At 41.6% G+C, this 19,532-nt stretch overlaps 2 protein-coding genes across 6 annotated transcripts in view; one reads left to right on the forward strand and one right to left on the reverse strand.

Moving 5' to 3' along the window:
• The window catches only part of LOC112141988 (uncharacterized protein KIAA0895-like), a 13,150-nt gene extending 11,376 nt beyond the window's left edge, over positions 1–1,774 (forward strand). For all 3 annotated transcript variants that reach the window (XM_024265207.2, XM_024265206.2, XM_036217106.1), the window contains exon 7: positions 307–1,774. In XM_024265207.2, coding sequence (XP_024120975.1) covers positions 307–468 — 162 coding nt within the window. In that variant the 3' untranslated portion in view covers positions 469–1,774. The remainder of the gene's footprint in view (positions 1–306) is intronic.
• A 2,676-nt stretch (positions 1,775–4,450) lies between these two features.
• On the reverse strand, positions 4,451–16,276 carry csnk2a2a (casein kinase 2, alpha prime polypeptide a). Of its 3 annotated transcripts, none has more exons than XM_024265210.2 (13): positions 16,050–16,276; positions 11,663–12,027; positions 11,485–11,596; positions 10,575–10,676; positions 10,434–10,484; positions 10,295–10,354; positions 6,877–6,960; positions 6,207–6,317; positions 6,033–6,134; positions 5,439–5,539; positions 4,997–5,145; positions 4,837–4,923; positions 4,451–4,724 (listed from the first exon to the last, which is right to left on the reverse strand). In XM_024265210.2, exons 2-12 carry the CDS (start codon positions 11,767–11,769, stop codon positions 4,850–4,852), a joined length of 1,053 nt encoding a protein of 350 aa, XP_024120978.1. In that variant the 5' UTR covers positions 11,770–12,027; positions 16,050–16,276; the 3' UTR covers positions 4,451–4,724; positions 4,837–4,849. The 3 variants fall into 3 exon arrangements, with proteins under 3 accessions (XP_024120978.1, XP_024120976.1, XP_024120977.1); XM_024265208.2 differs by having other exon boundaries at positions 4,823–4,923; XM_024265209.2 differs by lacking the exon at positions 16,050–16,276 and adding an exon at positions 15,663–15,999 and having other exon boundaries at positions 4,823–4,923.
• Between the last annotated feature and the right edge of the window lie 3,256 nt (positions 16,277–19,532).

A 19,532-nucleotide genomic window follows, 5' to 3' on the forward strand; every position in this document is an offset into this window, starting at 1 on the left:
TCATCTAGCTAGCTTTATTGAACTGTTTACATCAGTCTTCTGCTTGAGCTGCTGCTGTTTTCTGGTGATGACATTTTGTGATCTTTTCGTGACATGCAGACTTGTAGTGGAGTATTTATCCAGAATGATAAGATGAAATATAAAGCTCTGATCATAATGAGAATTAATGAAATATCTGATCCTGATCGGACAACAGCGTCCGATTTCGATCGAGTCTTCAACCACGTGATCGGCCCCGATTTCCGATCACGTGGTCGGATCAGGAGTTGTCCTTGCACAGGTGTTTTCACATTTGTCCCCACACAGGTGTCTTATGAGGATGTGGAGAGACTCCGTCCGTTTGCAGATCTTTCCCGGACCAGAATCCCTCACTTCATGCGGGACCCGGAGAAGTACCTTCATCATCTGGACCACATCGTCTCCGTCAACGAGCTGGACGACTCCGTGCTGGAGCAGCTGCTCCCCTGAGACTCCGCCCCCACAAAGCGGGAGGACACTGAATTTTAATAGGAGACGTTGTGCGGTCACACTTGAAGGGGGAGGAGTCTGCGCTTCACTGCATGTTTGCTGGTCCTGCTGCACACACGTACCTCAGAAACCAAACGCCATCCATGTGCGCTTCTCTGTGCACTGCTTCACTGCTTCAGTCTGCTTCACTCAGAGCTCACGATTGTCTGGTTTCAGCTTTATGTTGGATGCCTTAGAACTTCTGTTTTCTAACATGTTTAAGAAGAATCCTCTCATATCAAGTGCCAGACGTCCACAGGTCTCACCTGAGCTTCAGTCTGAAGATGTAGCCGTCAGAAAAAGGGTGTGGGGGGGCAAGTCTGTGACTGCTAAATCCCTAACCCCCCCCTAAAGAAGTGCTGACACTAAACGTATAAATATGGAAGCTACTGAGCATGCTCAGTTAGGCCTGAACTCTACAATGCTTCAAAACATTCAACTTCTGATCACATAAGAGGCTCTGGAAAACTCCTGGAGAGTCATGTGACCCCCCCAGACCGGCCTCTCTTCACAGACATCCTGCAGAGGTGAGGGGGTTGAAGTGTTGTGGCTGTGCCTTTGCTGTGTGGATCTCACCTGTGAGTTCGTCAGCTGCTCTTTGCTGCGTTTCATACTGAAGATGTCACATGATCTGTTTCAGAACCACAGGTCAACTGTGACCTTAAACAGTACTTAATGCTGACCTGTTTGATTCCTGTAAGGCAGATGGGGGGGTGGTCCCTGCCCCCCTCCCCGAAGAAAAGCACTGCACAGTCCATGTAGTAGAATCATTATGAATTTATGGTTTATGTATTGACTTAAATGCACAAATCTCCTCAGAGCCGTGGTTACTTCCTGCAGGCGTCGTAGGGGGGGGGGGCTGTGGAGGGCGGAGCTTATCCCTTCATTGTGTTTAACCTGAGGGAGTGAGAAGCTCTGCTGTGCGATCCCCTTAATGTCCTCAGGACGGCGCTCCTCCTGCAGGTTTAGGTTCTACCTTCACTGCACAGAGAGAATCCTGGAAGAACTGGGTTCTGTCAGTGACAGGAGTTCCAGGAACCGGTCAGCAGGCGCTGGACCCTCTGTGCTCAAACGCTTTTAATCTGTTGCACCAAAAAGGATTCAAATCTACGTTAGCATTCTTATTTATTACTGCTGAAATGCAAAGCAGCGTCGACACCCGATGAGTGAATTGTGAATGGATGTTTGTGTCTGTTCCTTCTGGACCTGGATTGTCGGGCATGGCAGCTTTGCAGTGGTTTTTAAATAAATGTCTTTCATATTTTGACTGTTGGTGGTTATTTCACACAGAGCTGTGAACACGACTGGCAGTCAACGTTTCTGCTGCCATCATGCTGACACGTTTCATCACCCCTGAACCAGGTGCCGTTCAACAATGACTGTATATGAGAACTGGACTGAGTGACATCTCTTGTTCCATACAGGAAGTACCTGGTTCCAATAAGCCAAAATCCTATAGACGTCTATATAGAAATAAGCAGCTATTACTCCTTCTACTAGCCAGAATAATCATTACTCCTGATACTTTTCTTTACATGTTCTTCATAATCCTCATTTTACTCTTTTTTTCTTTAGCCTAAACAGCTAGCATGTAGGTGAAATATTAGCTAAATTCCAAAATAGCCAAAAAAATCTTTGTGAATGCCAAAATAGTCCAAAAAGCTAGCAGAATGCCAAGTTTTAAAACTTTAAAACCGTAACTTTTTAACATAATTATAAATAATAAAAAGGCAGGAATATTATTCCACAATAAATCAACTTAAACCTTAAATAGCTTTCAATATTTTTCTCTCCATAAAAATATATTTTGTTAAAATTATACAAGATAAAGATAAGCGCAAGATAACATTGGCCATTAAGAACAATAAAATAAAATGATATGGGGATCCGACCCCTGGGCCTTGACTTTGACACACGTTTGCTGGAGTGTTTCTTATGATGCAACAATACATCTTTACAAAGAAGTGAAACATTTGGGACACACCAGTGTGTGAATGTGTGTGAATGGGTCTGTGACTGTGAAGCGCTTTGGGCCCTCGAAGGAGGATAGAAAGCGCTACACAAGTACACGCTATTTATATCTATTTTGATTTATTTAAAACCTTTTTTTTTTTCAGTTTTCCAATGATCACAGTGAAACCTTTCAGTTGGCTCATACTAAGCGTGGTGTAATGTCATGAAACAGAAGAACTAAATGCTTTTTAAATTTTCAATATAGACACACTGGTATGATGTAGGGATGCAACCATTTGCTTTCCCCACGATTCGGTTTAATGGTGTATTTTAGGGTTCAGGTTTAGACTGAGAATTGCGGCATTTCTAATCCCAGAAATTCTGAATTAACTGCTTTTATTCCCTAAACCGAATGGTACAATCTTAGCACGCAAATTCCATCCCTAGTAGTTGCCATAGAGACGTCGACTCAGACTGACTGACCATCGCTGCTCACTGACGTTATCTGACTACATTATGGCAGTGGTTTAATTGATTCCATTAGGCTGGTACCGAAGCCAAAAACGGCCTGCCCCACTTTTTTTATGTTGTTTTCTTGTTATAACAAGATAGTCAAGAAACGAAGAATGAAGCGTCCCCCTGTCCTTGTCCCGCACGGAGTTTATCTGTTTTAAGAATATTTAGTTTGTGGTTAACAACCAGGTCCAGCCCTGGGTATAAGAAACCTAGGGCACCATCTGCAAGAGAGGGGGGGCAAGGATTTTTTTCTACAGTGTGACGGTTTAATAGAAGCAGTAATTTTCTGTAAAATGTTTAAAAAAAGTAATAATAATAAAAAAAAAACAAATAAAACTGCTCAAAAAATTTGACATAATCAGTAATTTTGCCTGGTGGTGCACACAAATCACGTTTGGCCTAGGGCACCATGCAGCCCAGGGCAGCCCCAGTTTACAACAAAAACAGCAGAACACTCCACAGAAGTTGTTTTTAGTTTGTTTGATTTATCAATGGATCTTTGCTCTTTAAATGTCTTCATTCCGTCTCATGTACCAGCCCCCACTCCCTTTATTTATCCCAAATCCCTGAACAGGTTGATTGACAGAACCCAGACTGCAGAGAGTTTCTGCATGGTGCATTCACTGAGCTCCGGACATCAGCAGCAAAACAAAGCAGTTTATTAGATAAAACACCAGAACTGATCTATATATAATTTATTAACATTTTTTCTGAAAAACTGTTTTTTTTTTTTGGCTGCAGATTGTATAAAAATAACAAAAGCATAGTAGCAGACTGAGTTGGGCCGACTGGCTGTTTGGGTCCATTAATGTCCAGAGTTCAGTGAACGCATCATGCTCAGATTCTCGTCGGCCCTGAATTCTGTCAACCTGTGAAGTCAGTGAAGTCAAACTTGTGTGTCTGCTCCAAGCAGCTCTGCTGCGGTTTTAGGGAAATAAAGGGAGGAGGGCTAATGCATGAGATGGAATGAAGGCGTTTGAGGAGCGTAGACCCACTAATAAATAAAAAAATGGACTAAATACAACTTTTGTGGAGTGTTCTTCTGATTTGTTGTTAACCACAAAATAAAGAGACTTTAAACAGGTGAAAGTCTCTGCGTCTCAGTGTGAGAAAGGGGACGGCTCATTCTTTGTTATTATCGCGTTATAACGGGATAACGAAGTTCACTTTCTTCTTATAATAAGTTGTGATATCTTTTTCTCTTGATAACGAGATATTGTTATCAAGAGAAAAACGATAAAAAAAAAAAGTAGGGCAGGCCGTTTTTGGGTTCTGTAGGCTGGAGTCTAAGTCAACTATTTTCTATGGATGACATCACACTCAGTCCATATGTCAGATACAGTCAACGGTTTTGTCACGTCTCGAGTTAGCTGTGAATCCAAACACAGAACTGTAATCTGAAAGGGTCAGAAACCGTTTCGTGGTTGGCTTATCCGAGTAAGTTTCTGAGTTGTCCAGTAAATCCAGAAGCATGTGTCTTAAATAAAAATGTTTTATTCTCATAATATAGCTTTGTTCTATCAGCAGAAACCACCTCCACGTCACTCAGTGCTAAAATATGGAGCCTCTTCAGCCTGGAGCTGATCCGTCAGCAGTCACTGAGCTCGTCTGAAGGGTGGGGGGTGGATCAAGCTCTGGTGGGGCGGGGCTTTAGTCCAAACATGTTTGCTCCGTATGGCTGTTGGTGCGGAGGTCTCTGCAGCCAGAAGGTCACAAGTTGAGGTAAAAAAGAAAAAGGAGGATTCTTCCTGAAACAGAGAGCGTGGGAGCAGCTGAGCATGGAGCCACAGAGCAACACGACCAACCACATGTTGGTCGCAGCAGCGCCACAAAAGCCCGTCATTACCTCTGGGGGGTTACCTGCTCTCTGGTATCATGTAGCGTTGGAGCTGCTTATTGCCTTTGTGCCGTCTGTGTTGGCGTTCGCCTGTTCTTTCACCACGGGATCTGGGGAGAACAAGCGTCACAGCTGACGGACACGTGGGGGGGTGTGGTGCACACGCTCAGTTCAGCTGCTCACAGAAGTACTGGTGCCGCATGGCCTCCGCCGCCGTCAGCCTCTGCTGGTGGTCGTATCGCAGCAGCTTGTCCAGCAGGTCCAGAGCCTCCGGACTCACCAGGTGCTGATTCTCTGACTGGATAAACTGCTCCCAGCGTTTCCGCGTCTGCCTGAAAACATGGGTTGGGGGGGGGGTTCCTTCCAGGTTAGGCTCACACCTCAGGTGATGAATGTTAGAAATCTCAGAACAAAGCATCTCCATTCATCTGTGAAGGTTTCAAGTTATACATAAAAAAAAAAAATCACATCAAACTCCTTCATTACTGTCTTTGTTGTTGTTTAAATAAAGGTTTTAGTTTAAACCCAGTTTTTTTCCAGGACCTACTTTGGCGCCACCTCCTGGAGAGGCTGCAGCATGACAGGAGTCACATGATCATAAGGTGTGAGCGTGTGCAGGACTCACTGTCCGAGGAGGTCTTTGAAGCGAGTGTCCAGTTCTATGTGATACTTGTGCAGGTAGCCATACAGCTCGTCGGTACCGAGGACTTTGGCGATGCGGACCAGCTGCAGAGGAGGAAGGTGAGGTTCAGTTAGAGGAGTGGAACATGGGCAGGAGGGGGCGTGGCTAAGATAAAACATGTATGTGGGCATATGCTGGGTTTGAGTCAGCGTTCTTTTCATCACTCTGAGGAAGATACTGAATGCATTCTCTGAAACATCTCCGAGATCTCTGATGAATGATTATGGGATAATTACATATAGGTGTATGTCTTTTTAGAAAAGTCTGCTTGTTTGACTTCTAAAGTGTGGAAGGCAGACTGAGGTGAACAGGGTTCCTGTTAGTCAGCATGGGTAACCAAACAAAGAACCGAAGTGGACGGCTCACACAGTGCTCTGCATTTCAACTGACTGAATACAATAGTTTGGAGACGAAGCTCCGCCCCTTGACTGCTGTGTAACTTCAGCTGACGAAGCTAAACGTTTCAGGGTGAAATGAGCTGCCGGTTTCCTGGTGTGAAGCAAAACCTCACCAGACGGCGTGGACGGGGCCTCTCACCTGGTCATAGTTGTCCTGACCGTGAAAAAATGGCTCCTTCAGGAAGATCATGCTGGCCAACATGCAGCCTAAACTCCACATGTCCAAACTGTAGTCATACATCTGCAAACAGGAGGACAGTCAGGCCCGGCTGGCTTTGGGGCTCAGAGGTTCAGAGCTACCCTGAACGTGTACCTGGTAGTCCACTAGCAGCTCGGGGCCTTTGAAGTAACGGGACGCCACCCTGACGTTGTATTCCTGAGCGGGATGGTAGAACTCAGCCAAACCCCAATCTATGAGGCGGAGCTGCAGAGGAAAGCAGCCTCAGTTTTTGGGGACAGTGAAAACAGCACAGAAACTACAAGACATCGTCTTTGGTGCATGTTCCAGGTCTCTGCAGTAAAAACCTTCAACCCGTCTGCGCAGGCCTGCCCATGACTCCTGAGCTTAAAGGGTAACCAAACAGGGAAGTTGGAGGCTGACTCCACCCACAGCCGAAATGTGAAAATCCAGTCATTACTGGAGCTGCTTATCATGATGTCAGACTTCTGAAACTCGCATGGTTTGACCAATCACACATTTCAGATAAGACCTCGATTCAACCTGTAGGGACAGCACGAAGACAGTTTTTGACTATTTTCAAAAATAAAACAATTTTACTTTAATTTATAAAAAATGTGGTAATTATACCAACAGACAGCACTTTTAAAGCCCCATTTATTGAGGTCAACAGACCAAAAAAGTAGAATTAGGGTTTGGTTACTCTTTAACCGCTCACAAACAAACCCTCCGACAGCTAAGCCGAGGGCGTGAGCCACTGGGCGCTGCGTCCGCACGGTTTTCTGTCATGACTTGGCCGCATTACCTTCCTCAGCTGGTGGTCAATCATCACGTTGTGGGGCTTCACGTCTCTGTGCATGATGCCCATGCTGTGGCAGTAATCCAGAGCCTGAAAGAAAAAGCAGACCTGCGTTTCCTCCTCTGAGCCGCAACAATCCCAGCTGAAGGCCACGCTGTCGGGACAGAACCCAGAACACGGGTTTCATGGCACCGACCTCTGAGCTACAATCACCAGTGACTGTTAAGCTGTCAGGTAGAGTTCTAGAGACCAGAGGAAAAAGCAGGTACAGAACTTGTGATAAGTTTAGGTCTCTTCATGGTTAGAATAATGCCCTCTGTTTGTTTATTCGTTTGTTGTGGCTTTGTTTGTCTTTGTTAGGAAATTCTAAATGCATCTAAACCTGTCTTATGGTAGTGGGGGGATTGTGAAGGTCTTGCTTTCACTTGATGACCCAGTTCTTAACAAAGCTATTCTTGGCTCCACCCCCCACCCCCCAGACCTATATGCTCCCAGCAAGCTAAGGAATCTTCTGAACTGAACTGAGCCAAACTAAACTGGACTTTAAACTTCACATATGAGAGAAATTACACTGAAGTCAGTCGAACTAGAGAATCAAAAATGTCATTTCCATGAGGCATGGAGATACATCACAGTTTAAGGGACTTGCTTATATATACATACGGCAAAACCAATAAAAAGTATCTGTCAATCTTTGATTCTGAAGTTAATTTCACTTTAAAAGGCGAGTTTGCTCGGTGATGTTCAACTATTGGATATTTAATATGACTCTTCAACTGACTGAGACAGAATTTTAAAATGAATCCAGAAATGTACTTTGATTTCTACAGGAGCGGAAAAAGTGGTTTTAGTGACAGAGGTCAAAGGTTTCCCGTAAATCTTTAGCAGGTTTTCACTATACTGCTGTTCTGGTCCATTCTTCCATGCAGATCTTCTCAAGAGCTGAGATGCTTCAGGGCTGTTGCTGAGCAACAAGGACCTTCGTCTCCCTTCCAGATACTCTACTGGATTGAGGTCCAGAGGCTGGCTGGAACACTCAGGAACCTTGAAATGCTTTTTATGAAACCAGTTCTCGGTTGCTATGGTGATGCGTTTGAGATCCCTGGAAGATCCAGTCCTGTTTCATCCTCAATGTTCCTACTGATGGAAAGTTTACAGCTGTGGTCAGAAGTTTCCATACACTTGTAAAGAATAGAATATCATGACTGTCTTGAGTTTCCAGTTATTTCTACAACTCTGATTTTTCTCTGATAGAATGACTGGAACAGATACTTTAATGTCACTGAAAACGATCCTGAAGTTTGGTTCTTTTATGACTTTATTAAGGGTCAACTGAAAATGTGACCAAATCTTATGGGTCAAAAATATACATACAGCAATGCTAATATTTGGTTACATGTCCCTTTACCATTTTCACTTCAATTAGCCACTTTTGGTAACCATCCACAAGCTTCTTTTGACAGAATTGGTGCAGTTCAGTTACATTTGCTGGTTTTCTGGCAGTTTTGTCATCAGCATTTGTAGTCATGAGTTTGAGTTCTTCTGTTCTGTAAAAAAGGTTTTTGTGTTTAAACATTTCACTTGAAGCTTTTGCATGGAAATGCAAAGTTGTCTGATTTCCTATTATTAATCATTCATTTGTTGTTTAGGTTTTGTTCATGTAATACGTTTTTTTAAAGAGATTATCTAATGACAGTAAAATAAACTCGTTTTAAACAACTCCTGACATGACACTAAATTAAGAGACCTTATGTGTTTTATCAATCATCCATCATGCACACATGTCAGTGTCAGTGAGTGAAATGATCATCTCATCTATTGTCAGAAAGTTTTATTTTATTATGTTTAAAACACGTTTTTATTCAGGTATACTGTTTCGTTGTGACTTTACACCCCTGGCCCCCCTACAATGTGATTTCCTGGATGTTTTTAAAATTTTGTTTCTCACCATTGAAGTTAAACTGTGATGAACATTACAGACATGCTAGTGTGTATACATTACATCTAAAATACATTATAAAATTGCATTTAAAATATTGGTCCATCTCTGAAAAGGCTGGACAATACTAGATTATACTCAGTTAGATTACACTAAACTGAAATGAGTTCAACTAAAAGAAACTTTTCATTTATGGGGTTTGCTCTTTCAGAAATGGGGACCTCAACAACTTGAAACTTGAGCTTTGGGATTTATGAACATTTTTACTTTTGCATCCTGTCAAGAAACAAAAGTCGCAATACTATTTGATGTTGGAAATGTCTTTAAAGTTGTCAGAAACTGAAACACAAACTGCCCTTTCTCGTCTGCCCATTGGTTGTTTCAAAGGAGAATATTGAGTTTGTGATGGTAAATGGCTTACACTTGTATAACACTTTTCTACCTTCCTCGAAGGCCCAAAGCTCTTTACAGTCACATTCACACGCTGCTGAACACTGGTGCCAACCGGCAACCACGAGGAGCAATGTGGGGGTCAGTGTCTTGCCAAGGGACGCTTCGCCACATGGGCAGACAAGGCAGGAACCTGTGATCTTCCAATCACAGGTTGACTGTCCTAGCGCTGCACCAACGACGCCCACAATTAATGTTAACATTAACGGTCTGTTTTAACAGCTGAGACTTAACTCATATTTAAAGCCCTAAGATTTAAAGTGGGCGAGCCAAAACTCAGCCAATGACCTCCTCTGTGCATCGTTTCTCTGTTTTTTGTATCCCGTCACAACAGCAGAGAACACTGAGGTGAAGCTCAGCCTCTGGGTTTATTGTCAAAGACATTAATTTCTGTTTATGGAAAAATATCCAGAAAACAAGAGATGCTTTTGTTGTGACACTTTCTGTCCAATCAGTGGCCTGGTGTCTGATGATGCAGTAATGGTTGGAACAACAGCCTTAAGAGCTCAAATAAAGTACAGAATGGAAACTGCATCGAGCAGACAAACAGAAGAGCGTGAAGGACAGAGAGGATCATGGGAGAGAATGCAGATTTAGCTGAATCAACAAAATAAAAGGATTTTTTTTTCTTTTTCCATAAAGAAAGCACCTTTCCTGTTAGTCTTAGTGAAAGAGTTCACTGTTTTAACCAAGAAGATCCAGCTTTGATCAGCATGAACTTATATTTCTGTTAACCATTAAAGAGGTCATCTCTGACATGTGAAAAACAGACAGATTTGGATGTGAATGGTATCAAACATAGCAGTGACTCCCTGCATGTCAGTGCAAAGCTGCTTTTCTCCACTTCAGAAACCGCTGGAATGGAGCTAAATGGTTGCAGAGTTACGATAGTTCAAAGAACGTCAACACTGGAGCTGAAGTGCAGGTGTTACAGGTCTTTAGGATCTAAAATCAGTCCAAATGATCTGAAGAGTCTTTGCAGAATGACTCGACAGTGCTGAGCGTGACCGTCAGTCAGGAAGCACGGACGCTTACCTTGAGGAGCTCAAACATGTAGAAGCGGATATCGTAGTCTGTCAGCTTCTGGTAAAGCTCCTGCAGACCAGAAGGAAAGCTCATGAATGACGCCTGCACAGCTGCAGCAGTAATGCATGAAGACCATCAAAGATGATACCTTAAAGTCTGTGTTGTTGATGTACTCAAAGACAAGCGCCGGAGTTCTGGACTGAAAGAGAGGACATGAGGCTTAGCTGAGGACAGCAGCGGGACGAGAGAACGTACGCCCCCACCAAACAGACAAAGGAGCGCCGCTCACCACTGGGTCTTTGACCGTGTCCACCAGCCGGATGATGTTGGTTCCTCCTCGCAGGTTTTCAAGAATCTTGATTTCCCGTTTGATCTTCTTCTTCTTGACGGGCTGAGGATTGCACAAGAGTTATGACATCCTGACATCCTGTTTGTAATAGATATCCAAGTTCTGAATCACACATGTCAAAGTCAAGGTCTGGGGGCTGGATCCGGCTCTCCGGGTAATTCTATTCGGCCCTCCAGATCATTTTATGTTATTGTTATTAATGTTATCTTTCACTTATTTCTAACTTGGATAATTTTGGCAAAACATACTTTTATGGAGAGTAAAATATTGAGTTATTTAAGGTTTAAGTTGATTTATTCTGGAATAATATTCCTGCCTTTTTATTATTCATAATTATGTTAAAAAGTTACAGTTTTAAAGTTTAAAAATGGCATTATGCTAGCTTTTTGGACTATTTTGGTATTTAGTAAGACTTTTGGGCTATTTTGGAGTTTAGTTAATATTTCAGCTTTGTGCTAGGTTTTTTGGGCTAATTCAGGCTTCTTTTTTGTTTTTTTTTAAAGTTTTTTAGGCTATTTTGGAGTTAGGCTAATATTTACACGCTAGCTGTTTTGGCTAATTAAGGCTTTTTTCAGTTTTTAGGGCTATTTTTGAAGACTATTTTTTAACTACATGCTAGCTGTTTTGGCTAACCTACATTTATTTTTTTTCCTTTGTTTTTAGACTAATATGGCATTTAGCTAATGTTTTAGCTGGCTATCAGCTTCAGCGTTTTCAGCTATCAGCTCAAACTCTAGGACCCTGCAGCTGAGCACACAATACGGTTTCAAACTGTTAGAGGAACAGATTTCTCTCATAGTTTGGAGGGTGGTGTGAATTCATCATTCCTGAGACAGGAGGGGAGACTCACCTTGAGGATCTTCACCACCACCTTCTCATTGTTGGTGACATTTATGGCCTCAAACACCTCACTGTACTTCCCTCTGCCCAGCTTCCGCACCAGCTGATAATTGTCTTGATTGCTGCAAAGGAAACGGATGAAGTTAAAAAAGTCCTCTCAAACTCCAGGCTGCAGGTCGGAGCCGTACCTCCAGTTTGGCACGTGTGCGTCATAGTCCCAGTACTCTCTGTTCTTCTGTGTGTTGACGTCGGTGTAGACCCGAGCCTTGCTGCTGGCCGGCGTGGATCCGGGCATCGCTCGCTTTGAGGCTCCGTGACGGGGCCCCCCACCTCCCTCTGAATACTTGTTGGCTCGATACTGGAAGGCGGCGCAGCGACCTTGCAGAGTTTGCGGCTCCTGCGCGTTACCGCGGGCTGTGGCTGCTTGTGCCGCGGGCTGGAAGGCGTTGGGCCCGTACTGAGCGCGAGCCGTGCAGACAGACAGAGCCAAGAGGACCGAGTGAGTTAAACTCCGGAGCAGGATGTTGGGCAGGATGGGATGAAGAACCGCCAGCTGCAGGGAGGGAGATCCAACACCTGAGTCAGAATCTGAGACAATTTATCAGCAGTGTCTGTTTTATGTGAATACTCTCTGTTTAAATTCAAACACAGAGCTGTAGACATGGACAAAGTCCACAAAAACCAAGACCTTTTGTGTTCAGTTCTCATAAAAACTGAGAGGCAAAAGTCCCGCTCTGATCTATTTATCTGTTTTTAAAACGTTCCTCGTGGTCTTATTATAATTAGGGCAGTTTAAGCCAAAAATCAAAAATCTGTAGTTTTCCAGGACAGTTTCTGCGTAAGTTCATTAGAAATTCACCTCTGAGTTGTGGGTGGGATTGCTGGTGCAGAAAATGCCTGCTTCTACTTCCCAGCAACCACCTGATTACTACACACTCTCTCCCGCTACCTTACAGCCAATCACATCCCCAACCTAACATTGCCAGTGCAACTGAAGTGACAATCAATATCATTTCTATCCAGTTGTACAGTTTAGAGCCAGAGACAGTTTTTTCCAGCTCAGACAGGAAAACAAGGACGTTCATGTCGTTCATATTGTCTGCAAATGGATGCACCAGAATGGAGTGAAGCAGGGAGGTTTTGGCCCCGCCCAGTGTAGTTTCTATGTCACAAATACAATATTTGTGATGTGGCATTTTTTAGTCTGCTCCTGATTCACAACAATTTAAATTAAAAATATTCAGAAAAACAATTGTGAGCTTAATATTGTAAACTTATGAACACAACTTGCATGTCCTCCATCATGATAAAATTGCCACAAGAACAAGTTAAAAACACCAAACACTTTTGATCAGGGTGGGGCTTCATACATGTAGGGAAAAAGCTGCTTTTCTGATCTGCTTTTCCAATAAATAATTTGAGGAAGATTCAAGCGAAAATAAAGCTAACGTATTTCTGACAATGATTTTTATTCACCATTTATGCTCCAACTGAGCCTTCGGGTTACGGTACAGACCACTGTTCTGCAGTAAAACTCCCTTTGTTAAAACTCAAATTCATATTTAAGGCTGTTTATGAAAACACGTGGACGTGTGCTGGCTTTGTGAGATCACATGACCAGATCACATGACCAGAGCAGAGGCAACACCCCTTTCTAGCCACTTCAAAGCCAGGCCTGAGTGTTGGTTGAGAGGTTACTAGACAGGGCGGTGACATGTGACAGGTTGATTATCTTCATCAGGACCGATAAAAAAGAGAAAACTCACTTTTTTGAATGAATGTTGTTCAATTATTTAAAAGCTTTTATTCTGATAATAACAGGACCCCACTTCCATAACTTCATCATACACAAAGATAATTGAACAAAATTTTAAAAAGCAGTTTTTATAAAGTAAATAAGTGAATATTTTCTATTGTTGCGTCAAGATAAATACATAACCTTGGCTTGATCATCCTCTGCTGGAAATTATCAAAGCAAGGAAAACAATAATGACAAACTAATAAACCTCTACATTCCACGAATAGAGATCAACCATAATCCATATGGTATCCATAAGATTATTACATTTTAGTAATCAGCTTCTGTTCATGTCTGTGCTGCAGATGCGTGTTCATTGTTTTTGAGGAGGCTGGCTAACTCATAAAAAAAGATGATTTTATTATTTTAGACAACACAAATGCATATAACAAAACAACAACAAAAAAAATAGTTTATCACCTTTTCTAGCAATTTGGACACCACACTCAATGGTTTTAGTTTTTTTAATGCCAAATATGAGGTCATCCAATTTCCAAAGTAAAAAGACCAAATAAATATGAACAGTTCACACAAACGTTTCACAACAGTTTCGTTCCCCATTTAATTTTGATAATAGGTCCGCATATGCAATGACAAAGTCTGAAATAGTGTTATATTTACTTACATAGCCATGTGATTCATAGTTACTTGAGGATACCCAATAACCTGAATCTCTGTTAGAAAGATATAAATATCGGATCTTAAGTTCTGAACCAGATCATGATAAAGCAAATGGTAAAGTCGAGTCGGGGTGGGATTATAAAAGTTTGCTTCCTCCCATTACCTTTCAGGCAATCTATTTGATTGCTTGAAATAAACCATTTCTTATCTAATCTAAAATCTAAGCAAACACTACATATGAATCCACTATTCAGATAACAAAAACTTGGATGTTTTATGAAAAATACTTTTTTTCCCCACAAGAAATTGTTTACACACACTACATTGTGGTTTATATTCTCCAGCCTACACTGTTGTTTTGCAAATACTTATGGGAAATTGTGAGGGCACTGAATTTGAATGTACAATCACACACACAAAAAATGGTGAATGCCCTACATACTCATTAGTAAGCAGTGAGGGAATTCAGACACAACCAGAGCAAGTACAAATATTACATTCAAGTATCATCTCTGTGAAGGGTCAAAGGTCATGAGAACAGACTTCACCCCAGGCTTGTATTGGTGTAAAGTTTTGCATCTGAGATGTAGGGGTTTTAGTTTCCGTCAGGAGCTCCTGTGACCATTAAGGAGGAGCAGGAGGATGGGGAGGAGGTTGGGGAGCCCCAGGAATTAGCAGGACAGATTTAGCACATTTAACAGCACCTGAACGCACCAGTGAAGAAAGGTCTTTTGCACATGTATCAAGGCCCAAGGGCCGGATCCAGCCCTCTGGGTAATTCTATCCGACCCTCCAGATCATTTTATTTTGTTGTTATTAATGGCCCGATGTTATCTTGCGCTCATTTCTAACTTGTATAATTTTGAGAGTAAAATATTGAACATTATTTAAGGTTTAAGTTGATTTATTCTGGAATAATATTCCTGCCTTTTTATTGCAGTGGTCATAATTATGATTAAAAAAGTATGGTTTTAAAGTTTAAAAGAATTGGCTTTCTGCCAGGTTTTTGGATTATTTTGGCATAATTACTTTTTTAGAATGTTTTGGAGTTTAGCAAGTTCAGCTACATACTAGTTGTTTTGGCAAATTTAGACATTTTTATAAGTTTTTGGGGCTGTTTTGGGGTTAGGCTGATATTTACACACTAGCTGTTTTGGCTAGTTTAGCCTTTTTTTTTCCTTTTCATTTTTTTAAGGCTATTTCAAAGTTTAGCATTTTTTTCAGCTACATGCTAGCTGTTTTGGCTAACCCAAGTTTTTTTAGGCTAATTTGCCATATAGCTAATATTTTTGCTGGTTATCAGCTTCAGTGTTTTTAGTTATCAATTTCAGCATCTTCAGCCATCAGCACTAGCATCGTCAGCAGCCAAATTCAGCTTACAGCATTCACACTAACATTATTGTAGATAATGCTATATCTATAATTATGTTAAAAAGTTATGGTTTAAATGTTTAAAAAAAATGTAGTTTTAGAGTGTTCAATAAATGTTCATCCTGTTCGGTCCGCGACCTAAGTTGTGTTTTGGATTTTGGCACCTTGTGAGATTGAGTTTGAGACCCCATGTCTGTTAGATAAAGCCCCGCCCCCATACCTGTTCCTCGTAATGATATTTGTATTATTTCTGTGAACATTCTTTTAGGTTAATTGTTTTAGCCTTCGCTATTCTTCGATGAACGTAAATACACAACCAATTTGAGTCGCAGACATAGACTCTGTCATCTGAAATGAAAATTCAGGCCTTTTTGGAAGGTTAATATTGTTATTATTACTCAGACTGGTCTCTCGGTTCTGCTTCTCGGCTCCGGGAAGCTTCGGGCCCGTCAGACTCCTCGGCCCCTCTCAGCTCCAGAACCTGTTCGTACAGTAGCTTTAAGGCCCAAACGTGCTGCCAAGACCCGGTTGAGGTCGAAACTACGACCCACATTCTAGCCGCGCTAACTAGTAGCTTCCGGTCAGCCTCGGAATTACGCTAACCAGGCTAACTAATTACCCCGGTTAACCTTTTTAACCAGTTATCTCACCGCCTGTCCCAGCACCACAAGAGCGGGAACTGTGTCCGGTGACTCTGACCTGCTCAGCAGCAGGGGCGCTTTTAAAAACACTTTCACAATCAAAATAATCACGTTAAAGCGCGAGGCTAAAGTTAGCCGGCTAACCTCGTCGTAGAAGGCTCGAGCCCAGCGGAAGTCCGCGCGTCATCGACGCCAGTTAGCACCCGCGGCACTTTGATGTCCGTTATGACCGAGGAAGATGTGAGGCGGGGGCTCGTGCTCGGGCCGCGGGGGCAGGTAAGCAGCTGTGACGGTGGGGCTAAAGCCACGGCGGGTCGGTACCAGAACAGGATGGTGCCCCCCCTTTCGTAACCCGGAAGTGAACCGTGGGGCTAATGAAAGATTGTTTTAACTTGACGATGCGATGACCCAAAAGCGAAAATAAAATCAATTAAAAAGATTGTGGTCGTTTCTGTGAAACTGTTCAGAGGCCCAAAAATCTCAAGACGTTCATGCAAACATCACATACAAAACTCTTAAAAAAGTAATTTAATAGAGAAAAAACAGTTCTAAGTAAACACAAGGAAACTTGAACGTGACCAGGTAAACAGAGTGGAAACTGAAACAGTTACATTTAGTGTCTGTGTGAGAAATAGTAAAAGCTGAAACATTAATTATGTTTGTACTAAAGCTCAGTTTGCTGGAAAGCCAAGACACTGGAAAATCTATTAAGGATATGTTTTTTATAAACAAATAATAATAAGAAAAAAACCTGATGTCCATAAAAAATCCTGCAAGAAAAACGTGGGCAAAAATGATGCAGTTGTCAGACAGAAATCCTGAATTCTAACAATCAGTTTGTATGGTATTGCTCAAGGTTGTTGAGCAAAATCTACCAATCCATGTGACTGTCATAAAGTTGAATCACGGCATGTTGTCTTTCTTTATATCTTTCGCCACTCAACTAACTTTTTGCAACTAAGTTTACAATTTTAAACAAGAACGAGCTTAATGTGTGCGGAAGGTTAAAGATCCACTTCAATGAAAATCCCATTTTAACATGTTCTTTTGACTTTTTTCTCACAATTTGCATTTCTGAGTATTTCTTTATTTAAATTGTTGTAAATCAGGAGCAGATGTTTGAAAAAGATTGTATTTGTGGTGTAGCAAATGGGTGGGCCGCATACTCCCTACTCCGAGCTCTCAGTTACAAAGAGGGGAAGAGGGGGTGGGCTTGCTGCACGCCAACAGTCATGTCAACAGCTCAGGTGTGAGGTTTGAATGTCCAAGAAAACGACAAGGGTTTATAGATTTTGCCTAAAAACTACAACCTAATGCAGAGACCACTGGGAACACTTAAAATGTGATCGAAGTGGGACTTTTTAGTGCTTAGATCATGTCTGATTTCAAACATGCATTTCTGTTGGAATTCTTCTTTGTAATCATAAATAATAGGATAAAATCCTGTTTTTTTATTTTCTTCTAGTTTATTTTTTGTAAATATTGTATGAAAAACATTAAATTAAGATTTGCTCAAATTGGTGTTTTCTGCTACTCATATTCATGTAATTTACATATTTGGTTTCAGCTGTTGGTGCTTATTGTTGGCGCAGGCCTTTGACAGGTTCATTTGGTGTGTCGTGCTGTAGAAGGCAAAAGGCACTGACAGCTTCATCAGGACTAAAGAGGCTCTGCATCAACCAAAGTGTTCAGATGTGAGGAGTGATGAGTTACATTTGCTTGAGCAATAAAGGAAAAATATGTCCACCACTCATCTGGTCTTCATAGAAATGCTTTTAGTACGGAGGTACCTCACAACGAGAATGCAGTTCATTCCAACACTGCATTTATCAGTGCCTGATGTGTGACAGGAATGTCAAGACTTACATGGGAAATCATGCAACCTTATTCGTTTCAACACAAAAAAAATAAAGAAAATAGGAGAAAAACACCAGTACCACACAATAACAACAAAAACATCAAAAAAGAAAAGCAATGACTAAGATAGGACAAAGACACTTCATGGCTCTGATGCAGAGACAGGAAGCAGAGCTGGAGGTAAACAGAGATGAAGATGCTGAGGTTCTCTTTGGGAGTTACCAGGATGGATAGGATCAGGAATGAGTCCATCAGAGGATCAGATATGGTAGATGTTCTGCAGGGAGACACGTTGAGAGGAGGAACAGTGATGATGATGGAGAAAGGATGCTGAGGTTGGAGATACCAAGAAAGAGGAGGACCAAAGAGGAGGTTCATGGATATAGAGGAGGAGGTGAGGGTGGTTGGTGTGAAAGAGGAGTAGATGGAGGCAGATGATTTTCTTTGGTGCTCGCTGGGGCACATGTATCAAAGTCAAGGCCTGGGAAAGAATCCGACCCTCCGGGTAATTCTATCCGGCCCTCCAGATCATTTTATTTTATTGTTATTAATGACCCGATGTTATCTTGCGCTTATTTCTAACTTGTATAATTTTGACAAAACATGTTTTTATGGAAAGTAAAATATTGAAAGTTATTTATTGGTTTAAGTTGATTTACTCTGGAATAATATTCCTGCCTTTTTATTATTTATAGTTTTGTTGAAAAGTTACAGTTTAAAAAAATAGAATTCTGCTAGCTTTATGGACTATTTTGGCATTTCCTTTTTTTAGGCTGTTTTGGAGTTTAGCTAATGTTTCAGCTACATTGCTCTTTTGGATAATTAAGCCATTTTTTTATTTTTAGGCTGTTTTAGAGTTAGGATAATATTTTAGCTAAATGCTAGCTGTTTTGGCTAATTTTGGCGCTTTTTTGTTTTTTAGGCTATTTTGAAGTTGAGCTATTTCTACATGATAGTTTTTTAAGGCTAATTTGGCATATATCTAATATTTTAGCGGATTATCATCTTTAGTATTTTCAGCTATTAACTTCAGCATCTTCATCTATCAGCACTAGCATCTTCAGCGGCCAAATTCAGCTTACATCATTCACACTAACATTATCACAGGTAACGCTATATATCTAGTTTAAAATTATGTTAAGTAATGGTTTTACAGTTTTAAAAATGTAGTTTTAGAGTGTTAAATAAATATCTCTCCTGTTCGGCCCGTGACCTAAGGTGTGTTTTGGATTTTGGCCTCCTGTGTGATTGAGTTTGACACCACTGACATAGAGAAACCGCTGAAAGACAAAGAAGTCTACCCACCTCTGAAAGTGTAAGATGGTTTATAATTTTTTTCAACAACAGCTTTGTGTTCCTGAGTGTCTCAGCGAGTGTCTTGCGCTCCGTCTTCTGCAGTCCCTCCACCCGCTCTGATCTCCTGTCAGCCTTTTATGACAGAGACGCTGCACCGTACTTATGAGGGGTTTTATTTGAATATACAGTATGAACAGGACTCTATAACACTATCCATATGCACCCCCCACCCCCCTCCAGCAGGAGCCTTGAAGCAGTCCCACCATGATTCACCCCCCCCAACTCAAAACCCTGCTTTAAATATAACGCAAAGATTGTACAGAAGATCAAAATCCACACAGTAAACTTAAGGACATCTTTCTCAAAGATCATCTCTGGTTTGAACCAACACAAACACACGTGGACAAAAGTGTTGGTACCCCTCAGTTAAAGAAGGACAAACCCACTGAAATCACTTGAAACTTACAAAAGTAA

This window comes from Oryzias melastigma, linkage group LG3 (assembly GCF_002922805.2).
Source record: "Oryzias melastigma strain HK-1 linkage group LG3, ASM292280v2, whole genome shotgun sequence".
NCBI lineage: Eukaryota > Metazoa > Chordata > Actinopteri > Beloniformes > Adrianichthyidae > Oryzias > Oryzias melastigma.